Genomic DNA, 24,100 nt, shown 5'->3' on the forward strand with positions numbered 1-24,100 from the left:
GGTACTTGTAGTAGGAGGCACCTTTACTGCGCCGTTGAAATAAAACATTTTAAGCGTGGCCGTAAAACTTTTATACGGAGTACTGACAATATTGTAAGTTATGAATTGAAATTATGAACACTCAACAATCAACAAGTACCTAGTTTAAAATATGCATAAAAAAATAGGTAAACCAACTAAATAGCCGTAAACCAGCAGGATGAATTAAAAAAAAAATAATGCAAAGTTTAAAATAATAGTTTTGCATTTTTATTATACAAACAATAGAATGTTTTAACGGTAGTCGATAAAATTATATTAGGTTTTTACCTAATACTAACATTACAATAATATAATATTTTTAGCAAATAAAATTGATATTTATATTTAAAAAATTCAATTACATTCTTTTTTTTCTTAAAAAAAAAAAAAAAAAAAAACATAAACATTTAGAAGCTATAACATTTTAATAATTATTATCATACATATATACTAATCAAATACAAGTATTTTTAATTTTTCATATTATGACGGTCGTCATCAACTATAACTCACTTTACGGATTTTTATACATAACACAAATGCCATATTTTCTTTTGAGTTTCCATATTATCTATCATATCGTAATAAATTGTTATAAAGTCCAACGTTTGTATAGTAATTTATTATTTATATATATATATATATTTTTTTTTTTTGTTTTTACATTTATTTAAAATAGAAATCCTACACAGACGCCACATCTCTACGACTATTATTGGGACCGTCTGATGATTATCCTTAATGTATAACATGTATTTATATAATATATATCACTGTAATATTATTTGGTATATTATTATTATTGTTGAAAATAAATAACGCGTAGCTATATTCATTATTTTGATTTCGCGCAATAGACTACAAAAAGTTGTAATATTATTAAACTTTTAACATACCTTATACAATATAATTATATATATAATATATATAAAGGTATTGTTTACGTACTTCATTGTTATTTAAGTGTTTTGAAGTACGAGAGTAATTGTTAATTTTTAATTTTTATCTATGTATAATAATATTATCAATACGAATACTCAAAGATCAGATCAATAACGTGCCTAAATGTTGTATATTGTTTCACAGATAAACATATAATAATAATAATAATAATAATAATAATAATAATAATAATGTATATTATATATATAGGTAATACAAAACAAACGCATACATGTACAACGTACATTGTATAATTTAACATATTATTATTATGTGGTTACGGTTGCTTCGAGTGATGGTGTTAGCAATGTAATTGGGGGAAGGAAAGGATGGAGGGGATAGAAATATTGCCCAAATTATTAGCCTACAATAATATGTCTAGTTTTAGGAAGACTGGATTATAGAGAATTATAATATTAATAGTTAAATCATTATTTTCTTATATTTTAAAAACTCTAAAAGTTATGTTTTTATACATGTACGTTTCCCACTCGCTTTTTTTTATTGTCATTTTAATTTATGTATTCAATCAAGAAATGTTTGCAGTTGAATTTATTATACTATTCGAAAAATCAAAATATATTATTTTATCCAATACACTGGATTTCTGATTCAAAGTACACTTGTGATACATATATATATATATATATATTAGAGCTTTCCGAGTGAAATATTACTCGAATTTTTAATAAGTTACGTAAATACAAGACAACGGTATATATTTTTTTCCAGGCGTGGGGTGCAATATGATAGAAATGAACGCATCTGCTTTTTCGCGTATGTTAAAATCTATGTAAATTAAAAAAAAAATCTGGTTAATATCTCAATGTTATTTATACACACACACTCACATACATACGTATAAATATGAAATATATATAATATATATATATATATTGTGTAAATACATATAACATGTCTAATAACCGATCTTTAGTAAATAAATATATATATTTATGTATGTATATTGTATGTATGTACAAACATATGATATAATATATATTTTAAAACGATAAAAAAAACAATAAGTGTCAACAGAACAATTTTTAACCAGTGGATTTTGTATATATATATATTATTTTTTCATATCACATTCTTATTATTATTCTTTTTTTCCGGTAGGTAATTTATGGCTTGTCTGTTGCATCTCGCTCGGGTCCTGCGGGGCCAAATTTCCATCAATAACGATTTTCCTATCCCAGTGGTGGCGTCGTTGAGCCGGAGAGAAGGAAAGGGTCGTGCGAGCGAATCGTGAAAAATTACTCGTCGGAAAAAATTACTTACGCACAAGAAATTAAAACATTGACAGGCGGTTCTATTATGGCGGAAAATTGTTCGAGGTAATGTGCGCGTATGTTTTATTGTGCACGGGCATGGAAATTGCATTATGTTGGGGAAAAAATAATGTTTTTTTAATCGTATATAATGTGCCGTGTGGGAGTAAATATAATAATACGACAGGTATTATACGTAATGGTTAAGACGGGTTCATTTAGAAGTTGTATGATACATACAATAATATTATATTTGACGAAAACAAAATAGACGTCCGTAAATATTTTTGTGTTCTTGTTGAGATGACGAAAAAGCTACATGAAAATCACGATAGACCCGAGACGAGACCCTTCGAGAGCCATATTTGACGCACATACCGTACACATAAATATAATTATCACTATAGTATAATATATATGTACAGGGAAACGTAAAATTATCGTCACATAATTGTAGTGTAGTTATAAATAAATATTCTTAAATTAAAACTAATGTTATTTTGCTTACATTATAGTATAATATTATTTTTTAATCTATAGAAAAACAAGTACGAAATGAGAAAATATTTTGGAAAAAAATATAACAGCTACAATTAGTGTAATAATAATAATAATTTTATATTATTATATTATTATAATAAATAGATATAAATATATAATATGTATATATATATATATAAGCTAAAACGTATTGATCCCCAAACGAATTCTGTATGACTTGGTCGTATATAATATTATATTCACTCATTCTTGATACAGTTACGCGGCGTTTATATTATTTGACTAGACTTTAAAAAATGGGAAAACGATTATTAGGGTAAAGACTTTTGTTGAGGTAAAGCAGCATTTATTCAGACTAGGAGAGATTTTTATTTTTTTCCTCACGCTCTATACGATCGTAATAAGTAATAAAACTTATACTTTAATATCGTGTTCGTATTTCGGAAGGCCAAATATCGTGAAACAGAAAACACATCATGATTCCCTTATTATTATTATTATTACATTTACCTATAACGTACCTATATAAATCCCGTTCGATTATAAATATATCAAAGAAAATATTAATAATATAACAATTTACACTACAGTATAATATTAATAGCCCCTAGAAACAGTTTATTTCACTGTAGACTATATATTATAGTATATAATATATAGTATCTTACTTTTAAGGCACAAATCGCTTCATAATAATCACAACAGCCTGCCACACTCACACACACACGATGGTAATTGTACGATTTTGGTATACTTAACTTTTAGCAGAGGTATACAATATACTCTTATAAAAATACATCTGGCGGGCATTAAAATCTAGGTACCTATTGAGATATATCTTGTTTAGTTTTGATTTTCCTTACTCGATCGCTATTAATTTAGCACATATGGTAAGAACCGCGAATTATTATTTCTATATATATATATTATATATAAAGAAACTATAAATTTAATATATTTATGACTTAAATACACCTTACTTATATTACTACAACCACAGCCCGTTTTTTATGTTGATTTAATCATATTTTAAGAGTAATACAATATAAATATGCAATCAAATGACTAATGAGTTTATATTATTATCCTTAAAATAATAATTACACTATATATATATAATGTATATGTACTCACATTTATATATACATATACACATATTATCAACGAGTGGTATCATTTTCCGGTTGAAATTAAGAGAATAAATTGGTTATGAACGACGATAAATTGTTGTGTTCCTCGACGTAATACTATTATAGTAATGGGATGGTATGTCTGCGTGTCGATATAATAATAATATTATGTTCTTGTGGTCGACTAAAATCGCAAATAATTTAATCGATGAATAGTATAATATATGCACATATGTATATATTAGACTATGTATAACCACGTTAATTAACGTCTAACATTACATTTACTTAGATGGCACGAGAGTATATTTAGCGAAATAGTTTTTTTTATACCTTTAAAGCGAAATTTGTTAACAAGGAAATTTTTTTTTTAAATACAATTTTTCGGTGTGTGGGTGACATTTTAATACGTTTGTGTATATATTATGTGTAAGATAGTTATATATAGAGAAAGAAAGAGAGAAAAAGAAAGAGTGGGGAGATAGTATATATACCGAGGAAGAGAAAGACAAAATTAAATCGATGGGTTTACAGTTGGTACCATCGTTTGTCCTTGTTCTTCATCATCAATTCTCGGGCATTGGAGGAAAACTGTTCGGCTTCGTTCATCATCCTAGCGGTGCGATCTTCTAGGTTACTGAGCTTCTCACCACGTTCTACAGCCAATAGATGGGCTCTCGATATTTCGCTGGCCGCCGTGCTCGCTCGATTGCCAAGTGCGTCTAATTGGGCTGACGGACCGGGCACAAGTTTGGCCACAAGTTTCGGTGCTTTACCGCTGGTAGACTCACCGACTGTTTGAAAACACATATAAAAAAACCCCAATAAATAATGATAATAATAATAAATAATAAGCTATATGATGGGGACAATTTTGTTTAAAAAGATAATAGTTTTCAAACGATAAACCTTATTACCTAATTATTGGTATAAGTGAAACCATCTTTAAAGTATCAAACGTTTGATGGTCATATTTTGCCTTCCACCCATCGAAAGTATGTTTTGATACAATTAGATATTTAGTATTTACGTAATTGTTACGTTATAAAATATATATTCTATAGATAGGTATTATTATACATTATCACTATTTAATTATTAGATATAGTAATAATAATGAAAAAGGTAAAGTTTTTTAAAATGATTTAAGAGTTTTTTTTTTAATTTACGATTATATCTGATAAATTTATACCTAACCATAAAATATCGTGTTTCTTTTTTTTGTTAAAATATATTTCATCAATGTAATTTATTTTTCGATCGATTCGGTTCAATTACTTTGAACGTTTACTATAGGTGTCTAGGTCGATTGTGTATTGGAGTATCAACGAAAATGTCAAATCACCGACCATCGGAAAATTTCTCAGAGGGACCGGACGTCTATCTACTACAGGCGTGTGTATTATATAAATGTATATATATATATATATATATATATATATATAATACACAGTGCAAAGGGAGAACTCGTTTCTTCATTGCAAAATCGTGACGAGAAGCAAAAAAAACACGTTGATCGATATTGTTTAGTCCATAAATTCGAACCTTACGTTTTAACCCAGAAAACTGAAATAAAGAAACCACAGTGCATGATGTTACTGACGGTATAACAGTGATTGATGAAGACAAGAGAGCAAATAGGAAATAAAACCACTGCTGCGGAGAAATTTCTAAAAGTAATTGCTCGAAAGAATAAATGGATCGAAGACAAAGAGTACGAGATTTTACTAGCGACATGCACACTTGATACAAATCCGTCTCATTTCACTTATATTATTGCAACTTACAGATTCGTGTAATTATTTAACCACCGGTATTGCTGCAAGCAATGTTTTTAAAACACACGGTTTACAATGCTCAGATCCTTTAGTAAATGTTATAACAATAATCTTTCGTAACAAACTATGTATTGATATTTTATAATAATTACGTATACGATTTAAAAATTAAATGTATTTAAAAACGTATGAATCGAATTGTAAAAAATAACGTTTAAATTGTTGTGACGAATAATCCACCGATTCTAGAACAGCTGCAGGACCTATATATACTTGAAATAATCCTATAAATCGCTAAGTTATTATTAGAATATTGGATGGAAATGTATTATCCATGCCTTTGGCTGATATTAAATTTAAAAACAGCACTAAAACGGGTTTTTTGGTTTTAAGGTAAGTATAAAATATGTAGACGTTAAGAGATCCATGGAATAATGCTATTAAACTAAGAACAATTATTATACCTATATAAAGTATATATCATTACGCACCAGAAAATAATTATTCACAGTAATAAGTATGTAAAGTAAAAATAATTTATGGAATTTGAAATAAAACATCAAAGTTTATTAACAGTAAATACCATATTATTATTATTTATTATGTTCAATATTATAAATAAGAGTAATAAAATTAATTTAATCAATTTTAAAATTTCTACGAGGCGTGAGGAAATAATATTAAGTAATACGAGTATAGAACATATTTATATCGTTAGCATTTGACTTTTGGTAGTTAGTCAGCATGGAATCAAAAAGTGAAAGATTAGGGGGTTCTAATACATTTAATTAATGGAAATTTTACATACATAGCTCTTCACGGTCGATGGATCTAGAGCCACCTCCAAAAAGTCCTATAAAGAAACTTTGCTTAGGCGGTTCGGGCATCTCGTGAGGTTGGAACAGCTCACCCATCATTTCCGGTAGACTTTGGCTAAAATATCCGTTAAATATTGTGTTATTTTAAGGAGAAAATATCATCATAATAAATACAACTCACCAGAATTCGGTGGAAACAGAAAATCTCTGCACCTCAGACGGCGTGTTCAAAAATAATCCATGTCCCCGATTACTGAAGCAAAACGTCTTGGCAATTCTATAGAAATATACACACAAACATAAACGTTAATGACTATGTATGATTAAAAGATGTGTTAAAAAAAATAAAAGAGGATTAAATAATAATAAAAAATAACGAAATAAAATTATTAAATAAATAAAATAATTTGGGACATATTCACACTCTATACATTTGCCAGTGTCCAATAACAACAACAACAATAATAATAATAATAATAATAATAATAATAATAATAATAAAAATAATAATATTAATATTAGAATAATAATAAATAATAAATATTGAAAAAAACTCTACAGACGCTATATAGACTATAATAATATATTTTGTGAAAAATAACGAAAACCCTAATTTTTCGTTGTGGCCTTTGTACAAAATTACACTCGACACAATGACTAATACTGTGTAGTAATACACACACAATTGATTTGTTTAACTGTACACAATTGATATTTATATGCGTTTAGCTTGTCAAATATAATATAGTATATACAATTATATGTGTTAAGTCTTTTTACTATTTGGCGAGAACTAATAGGAGCGCCTTTATCCTGTTCCGTTGTTTTTGTACATAGATTGATATTGTGCTTTTCTAAAACATAGGTTTGGTGTGCAAATGATAGAGGGTCTTCGCAATGTATCCAAAAACTCGTAAGAAATTAAAAATAATATTATTGTCGCGAGGTCAGTCACGTTAACTATTTTTAATGTTGCTGCGTTGGACGACTTGTATATTGATCTGTACGAGTTTTTGAATTTCGAAGACGTGCACGATAATAGTTTGAAAATTAACGGGAATTGATAGTATATAACACAGGAAATTAGATATAGCTAAGAAAATTATAGACTTATGTTAAGGTGAGTGATTGGTGTATATATGATAGCCTAGTTTCATTTAGACTTTGGTCGCGATAGTTTCCTAGTAAAAACAAAATCGGACAGCTTGTTGCAATATTTACAGTCGAGTGCTAGGAAGTTATACATAATATATAATGTTATAATAGATAAACATGTTAGAGAAGTTCATGCAAAACAAAAAAAAAATTAAATAAAAAATTAATGTTATATCAAAGCATTGGGTTAACGTGCTGCACGATCAGAATAATAATATTAACCAATGGTTCTTTTTAAATTGTTTTTGTAATTTATTCGTACGTTTCAGCAGTCCGACGATAATCCGTAACGGACATTGTCAAATATTTAATATATGTAAGAGAAAATTCTGGAACCAGCGTTTTTCAATAGAGTAAACTTCCGGGATTTCCGAATATTTCGGAAAATCCATAGTCCAAGGTTGTCGCTCGGACTTTTGAAACGCACTGGAAGCATTATAAAGCTTCTGACGATAATTTGATTACAGTTCAAAAATATAAAACAAAAATAGCGTGTATGTATAATACAAATGGACTGAGATTCAATCAAAAACACGAGAACAAATGTACGAAAATGATGGAAAAGCCGTACACGGGTGGGGGTGAAGGGTCGTCAAAAAGCCGAGCGTCACATAATGCAGCTGCATTTTATATACATATATACGTTCACTTGATAACGAGCTGTTGGATGGAATGGAGTTAGGTATTGGGTTAGGTATCCATGCCAAAGGAGACGTTATAGCTAAATAGGTCAAGGGTAAATCTGAAGGTAAATTAAAACCAGAAAAGATCTAAGTGCAAGTGTGTTACTGTACATTTGTGTCAGGTCCGAGCCGTTAGACGTACTTAGTATATATTGTTACTGTATATGTCTTATATGTATATATGTATAATGTTTGTACGCAATTGTAGTAATGTATCACAGGGTGTGAGTGTCTATGATGGCTTGGTCAACAAAAAGGTTGTAATACCAAGATGTTTTCAAAGATTACACTATAAGTATATATATCGGTTCATTTTTATGTAATTTATATATCTCATAAATATGTGCTGTCAAGAAAATATCCCCCTTAAATTATATTAGATTGCAGTGGTTTATTACATTAATGACACGGACACGGAATCATTTTTTTCATACATTTATTACAGTGAACTGTGAACATTTTAATATTATTTCAAAACTTTGATGTTTGTAATAATACGGTTTGGGGTATAGGTATATTACGCGTGGTATGAAAACTTTTTGGATAATATAAACCTATATATACACAAGTTGTCATTAAATGATAAGCATCGTAACTTTATTCACCGAATAAGGTTTCTATATAGCAAAATACATATTTAGGTTCAAAGTTCGAATTAAACTCGCAAGACAAACGAAATTCATGGGTATGTATTGTAAATATAATACCTATTGACGTATGAATAATCTAGAAGTTGTAGCAACTGTATTAAGAAATAAAAACATAGCATATAGTTTAATAAAAAATAAAAATCAATGTAACACTGATATAGAATTTACGAGCTACAAATTCCAGAGGATATTATAAACTTACAACGCTTTTAACAGTATTCTGTTTCAAAATCGAATTCAGTGAAAATAATAAATTTTATTTTAAAAGTGTTTTATACAAGTATATACACACATGTATAGGTACTTGTCACTGAGAATGCAATAACACTATTGATAAAATCAAAACCATCGGATCACTGGGATAAAAGAATTGAAATATTAAAGTTGTGTAATGTAAAACAAAAGAGGTGTTGAAGAGGGTGCTAACAATATTTATGAATGTATACGCTGCATGGTTATATATTTTATTGTAATATAGATGAATACAAATATAATTATATAGCCATTTTTGTGGCATTAGAATTCGATTTATTATTATTTATTTAATTTTGTTTAGTATAGTTGGTCGGGTAAAATAGTTTATAATAATAATATCCATGTTGAAAAAAATAAAAATAAATTAACATATAATATTCCAACATTTAATAAGAAATACAAGAAAATTAATGGTGATATTGTTAACGAAAATTAGTATGCAGGTACTTAATTTTTTTTGTTTTTTAAAAAAGGCGAAATTTTGATTAAATTAAATTTTTTTTTTATGAGTATTAGATTATTTTTAATGCTTGCAATTTTACTGGTAAGGATGGTTTTATAATATTGACGTCTAACAGCTCGTATCTATAATATATACACTGATATGTATAATGTGTTTCTGTTTGTATGCATGTGTGTGTGTATGTATGTGTGTGTGTGTGTGTGTGTGTGTGTGTGTGTGTGTGTGTGTGTGTGTGTATGTATGTGTGTGTGTGTGTCATGTTGAATGGCGTTCCTAGTGTTCACGACTTACTGGTCAGTGTCTTCATTGACAAACATCTGTTGGCCCCATATGGATAACATTGGGTCAACTATGCCCTGTTTCTGGGTCTGAAAACTGGCCACAATACAAACCATAGAGATAATAAACACTAATAAACACATAGTCCGAGACGACAAATAACCGAACGGTTAAGTATTTAAAAAAAAAAAATAATTCTACAGTTCACAGACAGTCATGGTGAATTGCACACAATAATGATCACATAATAACCATCACACCCACAGTTATTATGTTTGATGCGTTGTGATAGTTGTTATAATATCATAAAAATACTATATGCGATGGCATATAATATTATAATTATCATAATATGATATTTCTATACGTAATAAAAGTCCAATAGGTTTATAAAAAATAATAAATATTAATAGGTACTCCGCAACTCTTTTTGATATGTATATGATTTGACACGTTAATATGCCACCTTTAATAATAATATACAATATTATATTGACACAGTTTGTCATCAATCATAATATATATTAGTAAACTTAGAAGATATAACAATTAATTAGTTTTAAAATATAGTAAATAATTTGGTAGAAAATACAAAACTAATGGTAAGAGGTTAAGAAAATTGAATGATAATAGAAACAATTCGCGTTTTATAGCTACGCGCGGTATTATATAATATTACACATGATAATATGCTTATCTATGCGCTATATTTACCTTAAATATTAATAATTATGATATTTGCAGAGAGTGAAACGAATAAGGTTATTTCGACGTCGTTAACTTGGCGTAATGCCATTTCAACGCCAAACGAAAAAATAAATAAATACTACCCGGGTTGTAGTAATTTCTTAAAAATCGATTTTTTCTCCTTGGTTGGGTAAAAAGCAGGAAATTGAAACTACGCTTAATCTGTTTCCGAAACCAATTTTTCAACGAGATAGAATTTTATTAATTTCGGAAAAATGACATACGATCATGTGTAAAAGTATAATAACATTATCTCGATTAAAATGTACAACGAACATAAAAAATTCGTTGTGTTGTGAAAAAAATTTGCCTTACAAAGCGACACACATAGATATACTGCGAAACATTTATAATATCATATATCGTGCACCACAATTGGGCTTGGCTTTGCGAATATAAAACACTATTCGATTTTCCCCACCTTAACAAACACCATCACGTTCATGATAAAATACATTTATAAATCCCAACAAAAAATTTCACTATCGTGCCACGTACACCCTTTAAGCCAGGCCTGACGACGATATATTATATTATATGCGTACGCGTTTTTTAATATACGATTTATATAGGTATGAGAGAGACGCGCTTCTCTTTAGGAAACATATTTCAAATACGAAAATAGAAACAGAAGGGGAAAGGAAAAAAATCAGCGCGTAACGATAACGTCGTTGGTGTTTGTAGGTACCTACCTTAGATCGGACAGCGCCAGGAAGTCGACATCCACCAGCACCTTGAGACTCGGCAGACTATAGATGTTTATATGGCCGTTGGATATGTAACATGCCAGGCATACGCTATCTGCAAACGAAAATATATTTATCCAGTCAGGAAGTGTGCAAGCATACATATATTAGATTAAATTGAGATTTAGCTATTTTTATAGTTAGACGTGATAAGAGAGTTGAAATTGACAATCTACGATAGATGTATGTGACTGTACGTCGTATAAGAATTTTCTGCCAAAAGATCAATTTATTGCTATAATATAAGTATATTTAATACGTATATGTATTTTGGTATTTTTTTCAAATATATTATAACTGTCAGATATTTTTAGATATTAGAAATACAAAACCGTGAGTTTAAAAAAAGAAAAAAATACTTTTGAGGAGGATTTGTAAAGTAAAAATCATGATATTTCGTAAACTTGCGTAAACTTTAATATTGAAAACTTGAAATTGAATTCCATGCTTTCGGAGAGTTAAACCTCCCATCAGATATACGGTATTGCAATAATAATATATTAGGCACCCAACCCATATTTTACATTATACAGTTTGATATGTGAAAACAAAAAAAAAAAGAATTGTTCAATCGTATCACCAGAAATGTGTATACGTATCCATGAGATTGATATGATTCAGACGTACGCAAAATCACGTACCTACATAGAAAATATTACTGAACTAGAAAAATGCATATTCATCTCAGAGCCGATGATAAATTTATAACGTTACCCATAAATGTTTTAAATCGACATCGATCATTAAGCTGTTCGTCTCTCTTTCTTTTGCTATTTTTTTTCTTACAATCACATAAATCTGCTTCAAATAAATAGAACTGGGACGAGATTACCTTTCATGGATATGACTTCAGATTTGACCATGAAGTCGGCGTCGGGTATCACATGTTTGGAGACGCAGTTCTGTGACGGCAGGGCCACTACCCTGACCTGTTTCTCACTGACGATGGTCACGAACTGCCGGTCGCACGACACCTGCGACTGTTGCTGGAGCTGTGCGACACTCGATCCGCCGACGCCTCCGGGATTGCTGGACACGCTCTCCGAGCTACCCGTTAGCGCTGGTGACATACGGTTCAGTCCGCTAGAGTTTTTGGTTGGCGTTTCTGCAACACGATCGGATTATTATTGTAATTATATCGCCATTGCTATGTCAAACCGCGACAAAATAACCCGAAACGATAATATAGGTACGAACGAGGATGTATAGGTCTGGTTGGGCGATGATTTAATGTTAATAAAACCACGGACCGCGGTCCTGGGCGACGAAGACTATTATTTGGTATAATATTAATATAATAAATGAAGTTTACTTTGTTTGTCTCGGCCCTCGTCTCTCCACGCTTCGTACGCGTAGGGTATTAATGCACCGTTGCAGTCCAGAAACGACATGGTAAGCACTCCGCCCTTCAGTCTGAATATCGTACCTATGTAAAAACCAGTAACAAATAAATAAAAACAGAAAAAAATAAGCAATATTCCAACGTGTTTTTTTTTCCAAAACAATATACACATCTGTTTAAAAACGTACTGTTAAATGTGGTTTGATGTGGTAATAACTTGAAATGTGGTAATACCTATAGGGTTACACGGATGACTATGAGTAAAAATCTAACCGAACCAAAGCATATACATTATACATATATTATAACATCTTCGATTTTGATATAGATTCATGTAAATCAGGACATAAAACAAAATGTCTGTCGGAAATTTGTATAACAGTTTTGGTATTCAAGACGAATGCGCGAAAATTATACACACCGTATATATTCATCTAAACAGTCAACATGTGTAAATGTAGTGATTTGTTTATTATAGAAACATTAATTACATGGTACTGTTGTTTTTTTAAATTTGTTGTATCCTTTTGTGAAATATACTACAAAATTACGAAAAAGCCTAAATATTTCACTACAATTAACATTATATACATTATATTTAATAATTAATAGACCAAGAAAATTAGTGTATAAAGCGTTAATTTGGGAATACGGCCCAAATGAAAGACATTTTTCAATATTTAAATAAATATTTAAAAAAATAATTATAATATTTTATGCAGAAATTGAAGTAGTATTATTACACTTATTACACTGTAAAATAATATTAGTAAATCATTTTTTTTGTTACACTTTTGACAATAAAAGACTGCCAGATGTTATTTTACTTATATAACTAATGTACGAGTATATTACAATGCAGCTGTCTGCAAAGGTTTTAAATGTATGTATGCCCATTGCCCACAGTATGAACTTTTCCGGCGTATCATGTGCGTCTGCAGAGGACTTTATGATACTCTAGATCTAGAATATAGGGGTTTTCAAAGGATGTGTCATGAAAACTTGATAATGTATTTTTTTTTAAGATGTCCTGAGCACAATTAAGATAGTACTATCTTAAATTGTGGATCTAAATTACTTATTATTGGAAAAGAAACAATGTTTATCTAAAGTTTGCGCGACTTATAATAACTAATTCTAATGGGCTTCGATGTAAAATAGTTTGGGCACTCGATTAAGAGATTAAAGACGATATAAGTTTTATCGTTTTTTATACCGATATAATTAATGTTATAACTTAAGCATCAGATCATGTTAAAACATTTACAAAAATAGTTACTCTAATTGTACACTTATACTCATTTCTATATATTATTTAAAACATGTTATATTAACATTTTTTAGAATTGTATCCATCGAAAATAATTTTTATTCCGATTATTTCAATCGTCGCTATTGTAATGTAATGTATCTCAGAAATCGAGCTTTAGCGTCAAAAACTACTAAACTTTTCAACGGTCTAAATGAAAAATTATCGCACCACGCCGTTTTTATTTTTAAATTGTGTTGTTATTTTTATTTATGCCGTTTTAAATGCGTACGCCATTTCATGTAATAACACTTTTGCATTATGTGTTTTATATTCATATTGTTCAATAAAATCTGCAAGCTTAGAGTTTATTGTTTAATTAAATATCGCGCGTCGTGAGAGTATAACAAATGTACTCAATAATTGTTTTCATTTTATATTCTAAATTTACGATTTGTAATTAAGTACGCGTTAAGAAAAACAAAAATGTCCTATAAAAATACGATTTATATTGTTTATATGTAAAAATTAAAGCAAAATGTAGTATCACAATTATTAAAATACCTACATTATTGTAGAATCAGAGACCTTACTACTATAATTTTTTGAATAAGTTGATGAAACACATAGTTTTTATTTTTAAAAAGTTCAAAGAATTTTAAATTCTATGCAAGTATTCTTATAGTTCAGTGAACCTTAAATAATTTCAAAAATAAAAGTTTTTAGAGTAATTAATTTCGTAATAACGTTTTAGGTATTTTAAATAAGTCTTAGGTTTTTTTACTCAAAAATAAAGTAAGATGTAAAGAAATGGTATGTTAAACACGATAAATTATAATCTTTCACGAGTTGTATACGATACATTTCAGTTATCTGTGAATATAAAAACAGTCAGTTGAAGTTACCAATTACACATTTTTAATATATGCAAAACCTTTTGAAACAGATTGAAAAATATACTACGTACATTTAAAAGGAGTGAAATAAAAATCGATATTTAAATTGTGCGTCTGTCTGAACGGATTAACATAATATATACCTACATTTAATACACTAGTATATGTTTAGTATGTATTATGTATACATTTATATTTTCCAACAGTACGTCCTATTTGGATATATACAATAAATGGTATTTAAAGTCTCGAGTGCTACTTGTAAATACGATCACAAAAAAAAGTGCAAAAAAATAATAACACTAGAACATTATTCGCATCATTTGGAGCATTAAAAGTCGCTCGACAATTATATGTATACGACGCTGTAATCAGATTACGGCACGCATATATTTACTGTTTTTTCCGTTTTAATTTAATCTGAAAATTATCTGGGACGAATCTAATGACCTACATACGGGTGACGTTTGCCGGAAATGAATATACATAGACCGAAAATAATAAAAAAAAAGAGATAGGAAAATACGATTTTGTTAACAGACGAAGAGCATTGATATTTTCAAAGTGAATTCGTTCTTATTGGTTGGGGAGAGAAAGCAAAAAAAAAAAAACTCACCACAAGGGGCGACGGTTACGGGTTGCGTGGTTCTGGGTTCTCCGGGAGGTGGCAGATTGATCATTATTGTGAGCACCGATCCCACACTGGTGCCTATCCAGAGGGTCGGGAAGTTAGACGGATCTGAAACGAAAGCGTAAAGAAAAATACGAAAATTATACATAGATTTAACATATATAATATAAACATAAATTAATTGAGGAACACTTTGAACAGGAACGAGAGGAAGAGTGATATGGACTCCGCGCAGTTGCGGACGTGGTGTTGTGAAGGATTATAAAAAGGTACTCGAAAAACTCATTAGGTAGGTACCGGATTTCTTCGTGTACGAATCGCCGAACGTCAAACACTGTATCGATTCCGTGGTGATGTTATCTAAGCTCGACATACTAGAACTCCGTGATCTGGAGAACGAGCTGTCCAACTTGTCTAGACGGGAAAAAACAACATACGTAAGTCACTCGAATAATAGACGTGTGCACTAATATATAATATTAAGTGGTTAAATTATAAAAGCAGTTTGTATTATTATCATTATATGTATTTTGTTTTTTATATGTGTTAATCATAATTATAATAGATAATAATATATTATAATAATGTCAATTAGAAGAAATTTTGACTATTTTTAGTAAATTTAGAACAATATAAGAATTATTACATTTAATTTTATACGTGCACCACAAAAAGCGTATTTACTCATGCATAATAGTATAACTACGTATTAAACGTATAATATATATGTTATATAATATATATGTATACAGTATACTGTATATAATATTATACAGGTTGTTATTACGATATACAATTGATATAATATATGTACATTAATAAGGTAAAGCAATAGGTAAAAAACGTGCAATAGTGCGCATGCCAAGCGATATGTGGTATTTACAACTTTCCGTTAACGAATGTTTTACATTTTTATTTACAGCGTTTGCGACGGTTTTTAAGTAAGTATTTACAATTTTTTTTACGCAGTTGAGTATATTATTAACATGTATATATTATACATTTATAATATTGATTACACGCGAGTTGAGTGAAAAATAACAATTTGATAATAATGATAATATAGTAATCGTTAAGTTTAATATTCATTATTATAAATGCAATATACATATATATAAATATATGTATGGTAATATAGTAAATATGTGTGTAATGAAAAAACGTGTAACGCAGCACACACGCGGGCAGCATGATAATATAATAACAGTAATGTAACAATTTCTCATAGTTAGGTAAAGTTAGGTCAGGGTATGTATATGCAGAATGTGTATAATATCGGTAAATAAACAACGCGCGCGTCGTCGGGGTTGATTCGAAGAGCGTTGTCAAGAGTCACACATAATAGAGACACAACAAATTTGTGTTTTGATAAGGCTCAAAAAACCAAGAAGGATAGGTATAAGAAATACGATTAAAAAAAAAAAAAACAAGACAAAAACACATAAACTAATATTAAGAGAGAGAGACAATTAGACACATAATTTATAGAGAAGGATAGAGTGGGTGAAAGATCAAAGGGGATAGAGAAAAGATTGTATATTACGTACACGTATAATAGTATAATATAGTGATAGAGAGCGGTGGGTCACACGGGTGTGGCCAGACACAAGTTAAAGCAGACAGTTGTAATATAATAATATAACACAATGTTGAAGAGGCGATAGAGAGAGGTTTAATATATATTTACATATATATAATATATATATACATAATATATATATATAAATACATATGTAATATATATAACATGTACAAATATTCACATAACAAAGAATATACATCACACACTAGTTTTGGTAGTCACACATCGCCGCTCGTATATGATGATGAATTTTTAATTTCTTATTTCTTTTAAATACGATGACGGTACGACACACGTTTGTCGTTTATTATAATATATTATTATTATCATCAACATTATATCATAACAGAAAGTGTATTCTGTTTAAAACGGATGAAATAGGCCTACGTCGCATGTGCTTGAAATTATTCACTTTTAGTCGAATTTCACGTGTTGGAGTGAGGTAAGGAGGGGTCTATAAAGTATTATAATCACATATTTTATTTGGCCATGCGAATAGGGGTAAAATAAAACTACATCAAGTATAATATTATATTATATGTATATAATATGTTATAGGCATGAGTCAAACGACACTACAATATAATGTATAATAAAAATAATATAGACGACTTTTATAGAAAATAATGATATTAGATAGAAATGGCGCGGTATGTTATCATGTTTTAAAAAGTGATTGATTTATAAAAATAATGAGAAAAAAAGACAAAAACAAAAATAAAAACGGTCGTTACAATTATTATGACGGTCGCGTTTCATGACTTCTATATAAACTATATAACTTTATATGGTATCGATAAAATCATGCTATAAATTAATAATAATACACCCACTAATTCTGTAGGTATAGGTATGTAATATATAATATATTTAATATACCCGCTGACGAGAGTTGTATGCCGTCGGGTTAATGATACCAATTTATGTGGAGCTCGGGAAAAAAGCTAATCAAATAACCTTAATTAAATGTGCAAGACTTTTATGTTTAAAAGTGTCAAAAGACACGTCACCGACTTTTTGATGCGAAAAATGTATATGTATTTTTATATCCTTAAAATGAAATTAGGTATTATCGATTTTGTTTATTATAATAATTGTTGATGTGTTAAAATGCGTAGGTGAGTTATAATGAAAGGTGGTATAATATATACTTTGTTTGCAGTATGCCGTCTAAATAATTATATACGAACGTTAAAAAGTAAGTAATTATGTATAAATAATAATGGTAACCACGACTTGACGTTTAAGTTAAAAAACTATGTTTTGTCAGATAAAAATAATTTTTATCGAGCAATCATATAAAGATATTTTTTTTCCTGATACAAATTGAAATTTAGTCACCCAGGGCAATATAACAATTATTATATATAGAAAAATATTACGTATAATGTGCAAGTGTGCAACGATATGCATTTGCCACCGCCAAATTGTCCCGAGCCCCAAAGATATTACCATAATACCAACACATTAAACACATACACCGTTATATATAATATAATATATTGTCATTTAAATGGGACAACAGTTGTTGGATGCCTGTGCACACACAAATGGGTCATTAAATCTAGTGATTTCGAACAGCCATCGTTAGTAGATACTAGATATAATAATATTCTTGTACAGAATGATGTACAGAATGATTTACCAAGCATGCTTACCCCTATTTTCTTCTAATAATGTAGTTATTTAAAATTGTATTTTTGTTATTTTCATAATTTAAGTATACCATATTTTAAATCAAAAATATTTCTTGTTTTACTAAAACAGGTGCATAATGGTAATTTGAAAATGTTAGTAATTAATATTGATCTATCAATATTTGTAAAAATGATCCAAGTATAAATAAATAAAAGATCGAATATTAAATCTATTTTTATCATTAAAAAAACAATTTGTAAGGACTATTAACCTTAACATAAGAATTTTGAATTACGCACATTAAAATTATTAAAATTATTATATACTAAATAATTTAAAGTAAAAAAGAGGTTCTTATAAAAAAAAAAAAAGGCGATAATATTAAAGACACTTTTTAAGTAGCACAAAAAACCTTAATAATTTGAAAATATGGTCTTTACGTAGGTATATTTAATTATTCTAAAGATCACAATTTGAATAAATTAGTTAAAGAAAAAAAATGATGACAAGTAAACTCAGTGAATCTCTCTGTATAATGGCCACCATCGCACCATAGTACAAAATAATATATTAATGATAATAATATGAATAATAAATATTATGAAACAATCCGTTTGTATGTCATATTTTGTATGCGACGGTGGCTATTAAAATATTACTGTACATAAAAAATTATTCATTTGGCCCATTCAGGCGATAAAAAAACGTATCTGCGTGTACTATGTTGGAGCGCGCAAATTTGCGTATTATTATTGTCATTGTCGTGGGTATAAAATAAATTATTATTATATAATCGGAGACCGTATAGTGTATATTTGTACTTAATCGTTATCCCGAAGTGTGTTGTAATATGGCGTATCCAACGCAATAACCGTATCCGAACCATATCGTATGTGGAAGAAAAAAATCAATAGGATTCGAATTACGCACATACACCATATCCATGTTATAATGATATTAAATAGGTATATAATAATGTAAAGTCGTAATGCACTCTGCAACGAGTATAATATGGAGTGTATTACTGTCACGAGTTTTATGGTTTATCACTTTTTTCTTTTTTAAAACGTTCGTTAATTAATATAGTAAATTTTAGTAAAATAATAACGACAATATTCGTAATGAAAAACGGATATCTACGCGAAACTCTGTGTAACGGCATAAAATATCTGCGATATCAATATACGTGTAAGAATTTACAATGTAAGCATTGTATGTAGGTGTTTCACTCACGAGAGTTTCAAATGCTTGCTTGTTATATCGACGAACTACCAATCGATGGAAATTTTATCTGTTCTTAAAAATCATCGGGAAATAATTAATCGGTATTAAGAAAATAAATGATCTATATTGTATACATATAGTAATTTTAAGATCGCAATATTATTGTTATGTAAATGTACAGTTTAATCATATGCATGGGCATTATAAGAACGCTAAGAAATGTCAAAATCAACTGTAATTATTAATGACCCATCGTGCAATAGAAATCTGACTGATCATTAGTTGAGTCAATATAGTGGTAAGGTTAAATTACTACCATATGACTTAAACGAATTTTGTAGGTAAACCCGTTTATAGTGTTTATATGTTTATACCACACACACACACATACACACACACACACCAGATTTTATGAAAGTTGACGAAAATACATATTATTAAATAAAGAAAATATTATTGGTATTATGTTCGGCCATTAAGTTAATTTTAACGCGATTATTATTACAAACGATCTGCATCATATCAAGGCTTAGTCCTAAAAAGCTTATATCTTGGGATAGAAAAAAATATATTTATATATTATACATACATATTATATATTATAGTTCCAAGTATATTTGAACTATCATTCACTAAAGATTGGAAAATTAATCGTTTAAAATTAATTTCAGCGGAAACGTCGACGATAAATGCTGCACCACGTTGAAGTATAGCTGCGTCTTAATATAACAATCGAGTACGATTTTCGTATATTTTTTTTATCACATAATTTTTGTAGGTATTATTGTCGGTCCTCTTAAAATTTAACAAAAACCACTCGGGTGAAAATGCCGTACTCGTGGCGGCCGTATAAAATAAACGAAATCGTGTGAAACACTCAAACACCGATATATCTATGATACAACGGTAATAACGTTATATAATAGTCGTTATCGCGTGAAATACGCGTGGATGGCATTCGAAAGTATATTATAATAATATGCCTTATACGCGTATAATTTTTATTTTATAGGTATAGCATTTGAACCGAAACTGTACTTGGCGCGCGTTGTGTGTTTAATATAATATATATCTGATGATATCGTTTCGACGTCATCGTTTTAAACTGTAATAATGGATGGGCGTAATTTGCGAGCGAATGAGAGTGAAAAACGACGACCGCCTGGGCATGGATTATATAATAGGTATGTATAATATATATATATATATATTTATAATATGGGGTACTTAAATACGAACATGTATATTGAATGAAGTACAGTGGTGAGATGGGAAGATGGGTTTGGTGTATTATTGTGTATAGTAATAATATTATATGCACGGCATAAATATATTATAAATCAAAAGATAGTATATAATAATGTTTATGCTGATGATTTTATGGTGTGAATTCGGATGTAATAAACGTCTAAGATAAAAAAAAATGACATGTATAAATAAATAGGTAATATAACGACTAATATATAGAAAAGGTTGGAAGAAAAAAAACGAAAAAACACAACAAAACACAAGAGTCAAACAACGTGTATGGGTTATGATATCGAAGGGAAAAACAATAATTATAATAGAAACGTATACAATTAATAATGTAATAACTCGAAAAAATACACAGCGGGGTAAGAAAAATGTAATAATATGGAAATAAATATTTAATAATATACAAAATGCAATACGCAATATGTATACTGGAAAAAATGTACTACACAAATCAGCGGTCTCCAGAAGACTGAATAGTGTCATAGTTACATACATACTACAATGACATCATATGTAATGTATATTACATATTTGATATGTATAATATAATAATAGATATATATATTATGCGTATTGTATACGGTATACCTAAACCTAATGTATGATAAGCTATATTAGTAATGAATATTGGATAGTGTAATTTATAGAGACGGACGGACAGACGGGCAAACGAAGTACAGTGACGTTATTAATATTAATACCTAATGGTATATGGAGATTTATTAAACTTAATAATATCATGAATTACGATATACATATAGTTGTAATATTTATTATTTGTCATGATTATTATAATATTAATGGTACTCGTATAGATAAACGACAAGAAAATAAAAGTGGTTAAAAAAGAAACAAAATATGTCTTAAGGATGATATCGAATGGGAAAATAAAAATTAATATAATTATTTATAGAGATACCTAAGTCGAAATAATGTATAAGAGGTACAGCAATATAAAAGAAAAGTAATAATAAATATTAGAAAAACTAAAGTTAAACGTTAAAATTAAGGTCTATGAATTAAATTTGCTTTTCATAATTTTTTTTTTGTTCATAGAAGAAATTAGGTTTTCTAGAAATTGATAAAAGGTGACTCTATTGGTTACGGATCCGTAGCCACAGGGTGCTAGAAGGGGAGGCAAAGTCCCTAACAAGTATTAAATGTGTATGTACAGTGATATGTTATGATTAAGTAGGTATAAAGTATGCATTTTATTATTTGATAATTCCATTGGCAGTAGGAGTATAGATATTTTTTTAGAACTGTATCTACAACGTAAATAATTCAGAGCTACGTTTGAAATGATAGAAACAGTTTTTTTAAATCGACATGTTCCTGCTCAATTCGACTTTCAAATCTTCAAAGGCAATCAATGAAACATAGAATTTGGTTTGTTTCACCTGATGATTTAGTCTGGCTACGGGTCTAGCTGATTAGGTTTCGTTTAAGTTTTTTTTTTCATATTATTGAATATTTTTTTCGAATATTTTTATTCGAGCATATAGTTGACAAAGATTATTTATGTAATAGATATTTATTTTTATTTAGCAACATAAGTTTTTGCACATTTCGAGGGTTTAGGACATATTTCATCAATGTAAATGTATCACATTAGATACGAATATTAAACATTTTTTTCGTGCGTTAAATTCATAGCAGAGGCAATAAATAAATAATATTATACATAATGTCTACTGTTTTACAGACGGACAGACGGATGGACAGACAAACGCAACCTTGATGTGTCCTATTTTAAATATACTATGGTAGTAAAAACACACGCAGATAGTCATATAAGACATAATTATATACATAAATAGACAGAACGAGGGTACAATGTGTGTGTGAGAGAGAGAGAGAGAGAGAGAGAGAGAGTGAGGGAGAGAGGTAGTGATAGTATCGCGTACGACTCATATAACGACAATATTATAATATTATATCTTCTTTGAAGATTTTAATAATATTATTAGATTACCGATGCTATCTATATCATTAACAATTATTATCATTATTATTATTATTATTATTATTATTAGAGGCGATTTGTACTACCAAAACTGCAATACTGTCTGGTGGCGAGTAGGTTGTGGCGGTCGACAGCCGTGTACAGAGTGGTCCGGGTGTTGGCCACGGCCAGACCGTCGTCCGAGTAGGACACCGTGCTCAGGCACTTCTGGAGTTTGTTGCGTTGGCCGCCTTGCGACCGGGACCGCCTGACCGGCTCCGTGGTCCGGCCGACGCCGCATCTAACACCGCCGCCGTAAAAGCCTCCGCCGCCACCGACGCCTACAACTCCTCCTGTTCCGACGCCGCCGCCGATTCCTCCGCTGCCGCTGCCGATTCCTCCTCCGCTGCCGACTAGCCCGCCGCTTCCGCCGTGCGCCGCCGGTCCGAACGAGAAATGGCTCGATGACGACGACGCTTTGGCGACCAGAGTCGGCGACAGGCACATGCCGTTTATCTGAACCAACGACGTATTTATTCGTTCGCACGCGCACCCCACAATATATACACTGCGCATAGGATGTCACGTACACGCACACGCACACACCCTACTAACAACGGACAAAGTGATTTCTCGGTCCGTTTTTTTATTATTTTTATAATTTCGAGAACATAATATAACACCTACTTACCTACGTAGGTATTATAAAGCGAAAAATGAAACTATATTTTTAACTGTCGCGCTTCCTCGATTGAGTCATTTCATTACAGCTTTCGTAAGACCAAGATCGCGCAAAAATATACTTTCAAAAAACATCAAAGTTGACAGAGAAACCAAATGTCCACGTTAATAATACAATATTCATCTTTTATTTATTTACATACATCTGCAGGG

General features: G+C 29.8%; 1 protein-coding gene across 4 annotated transcripts in view; it reads right to left on the reverse strand.

Annotated features, from left to right (window-relative positions):
• Positions 1–226: 226 nt before the first annotated feature.
• Positions 227–24,100, reverse strand: part of LOC132929325 (syntaxin-binding protein 5) — a 136,424-nt gene continuing 112,550 nt past the window's right edge. For 2 of the 4 annotated variants that reach the window (XM_060994604.1, XM_060994607.1), the window contains exons 14-22: positions 15,858–15,974; positions 15,546–15,668; positions 12,755–12,868; positions 12,275–12,547; positions 11,389–11,497; positions 9,962–10,045; positions 6,646–6,741; positions 6,455–6,579; positions 227–4,662 (exon numbers count right to left, since the gene is read on the reverse strand). In XM_060994604.1, the coding sequence (XP_060850587.1) occupies positions 4,397–4,662; positions 6,455–6,579; positions 6,646–6,741; positions 9,962–10,045; positions 11,389–11,497; positions 12,275–12,547; positions 12,755–12,868; positions 15,546–15,668; positions 15,858–15,974 (1,307 nt within the window). In that variant the 3' untranslated portion in view covers positions 227–4,396. Of the gene's footprint in view, positions 4,663–6,454; positions 6,580–6,645; positions 6,742–9,961; positions 10,046–11,388; positions 11,498–12,274; positions 12,548–12,754; positions 12,869–15,545; positions 15,669–15,857; positions 15,975–23,313; positions 23,723–24,100 lie in introns of all 4 variants that reach the window. The other 2 variants (XM_060994606.1, XM_060994605.1) reach the window with 2 other exon arrangements.

Source organism: Rhopalosiphum padi, chromosome 4 (assembly GCF_020882245.1).
Source record: "Rhopalosiphum padi isolate XX-2018 chromosome 4, ASM2088224v1, whole genome shotgun sequence".
Taxonomy (NCBI): Eukaryota; Metazoa; Arthropoda; class Insecta; order Hemiptera; family Aphididae; genus Rhopalosiphum; species Rhopalosiphum padi.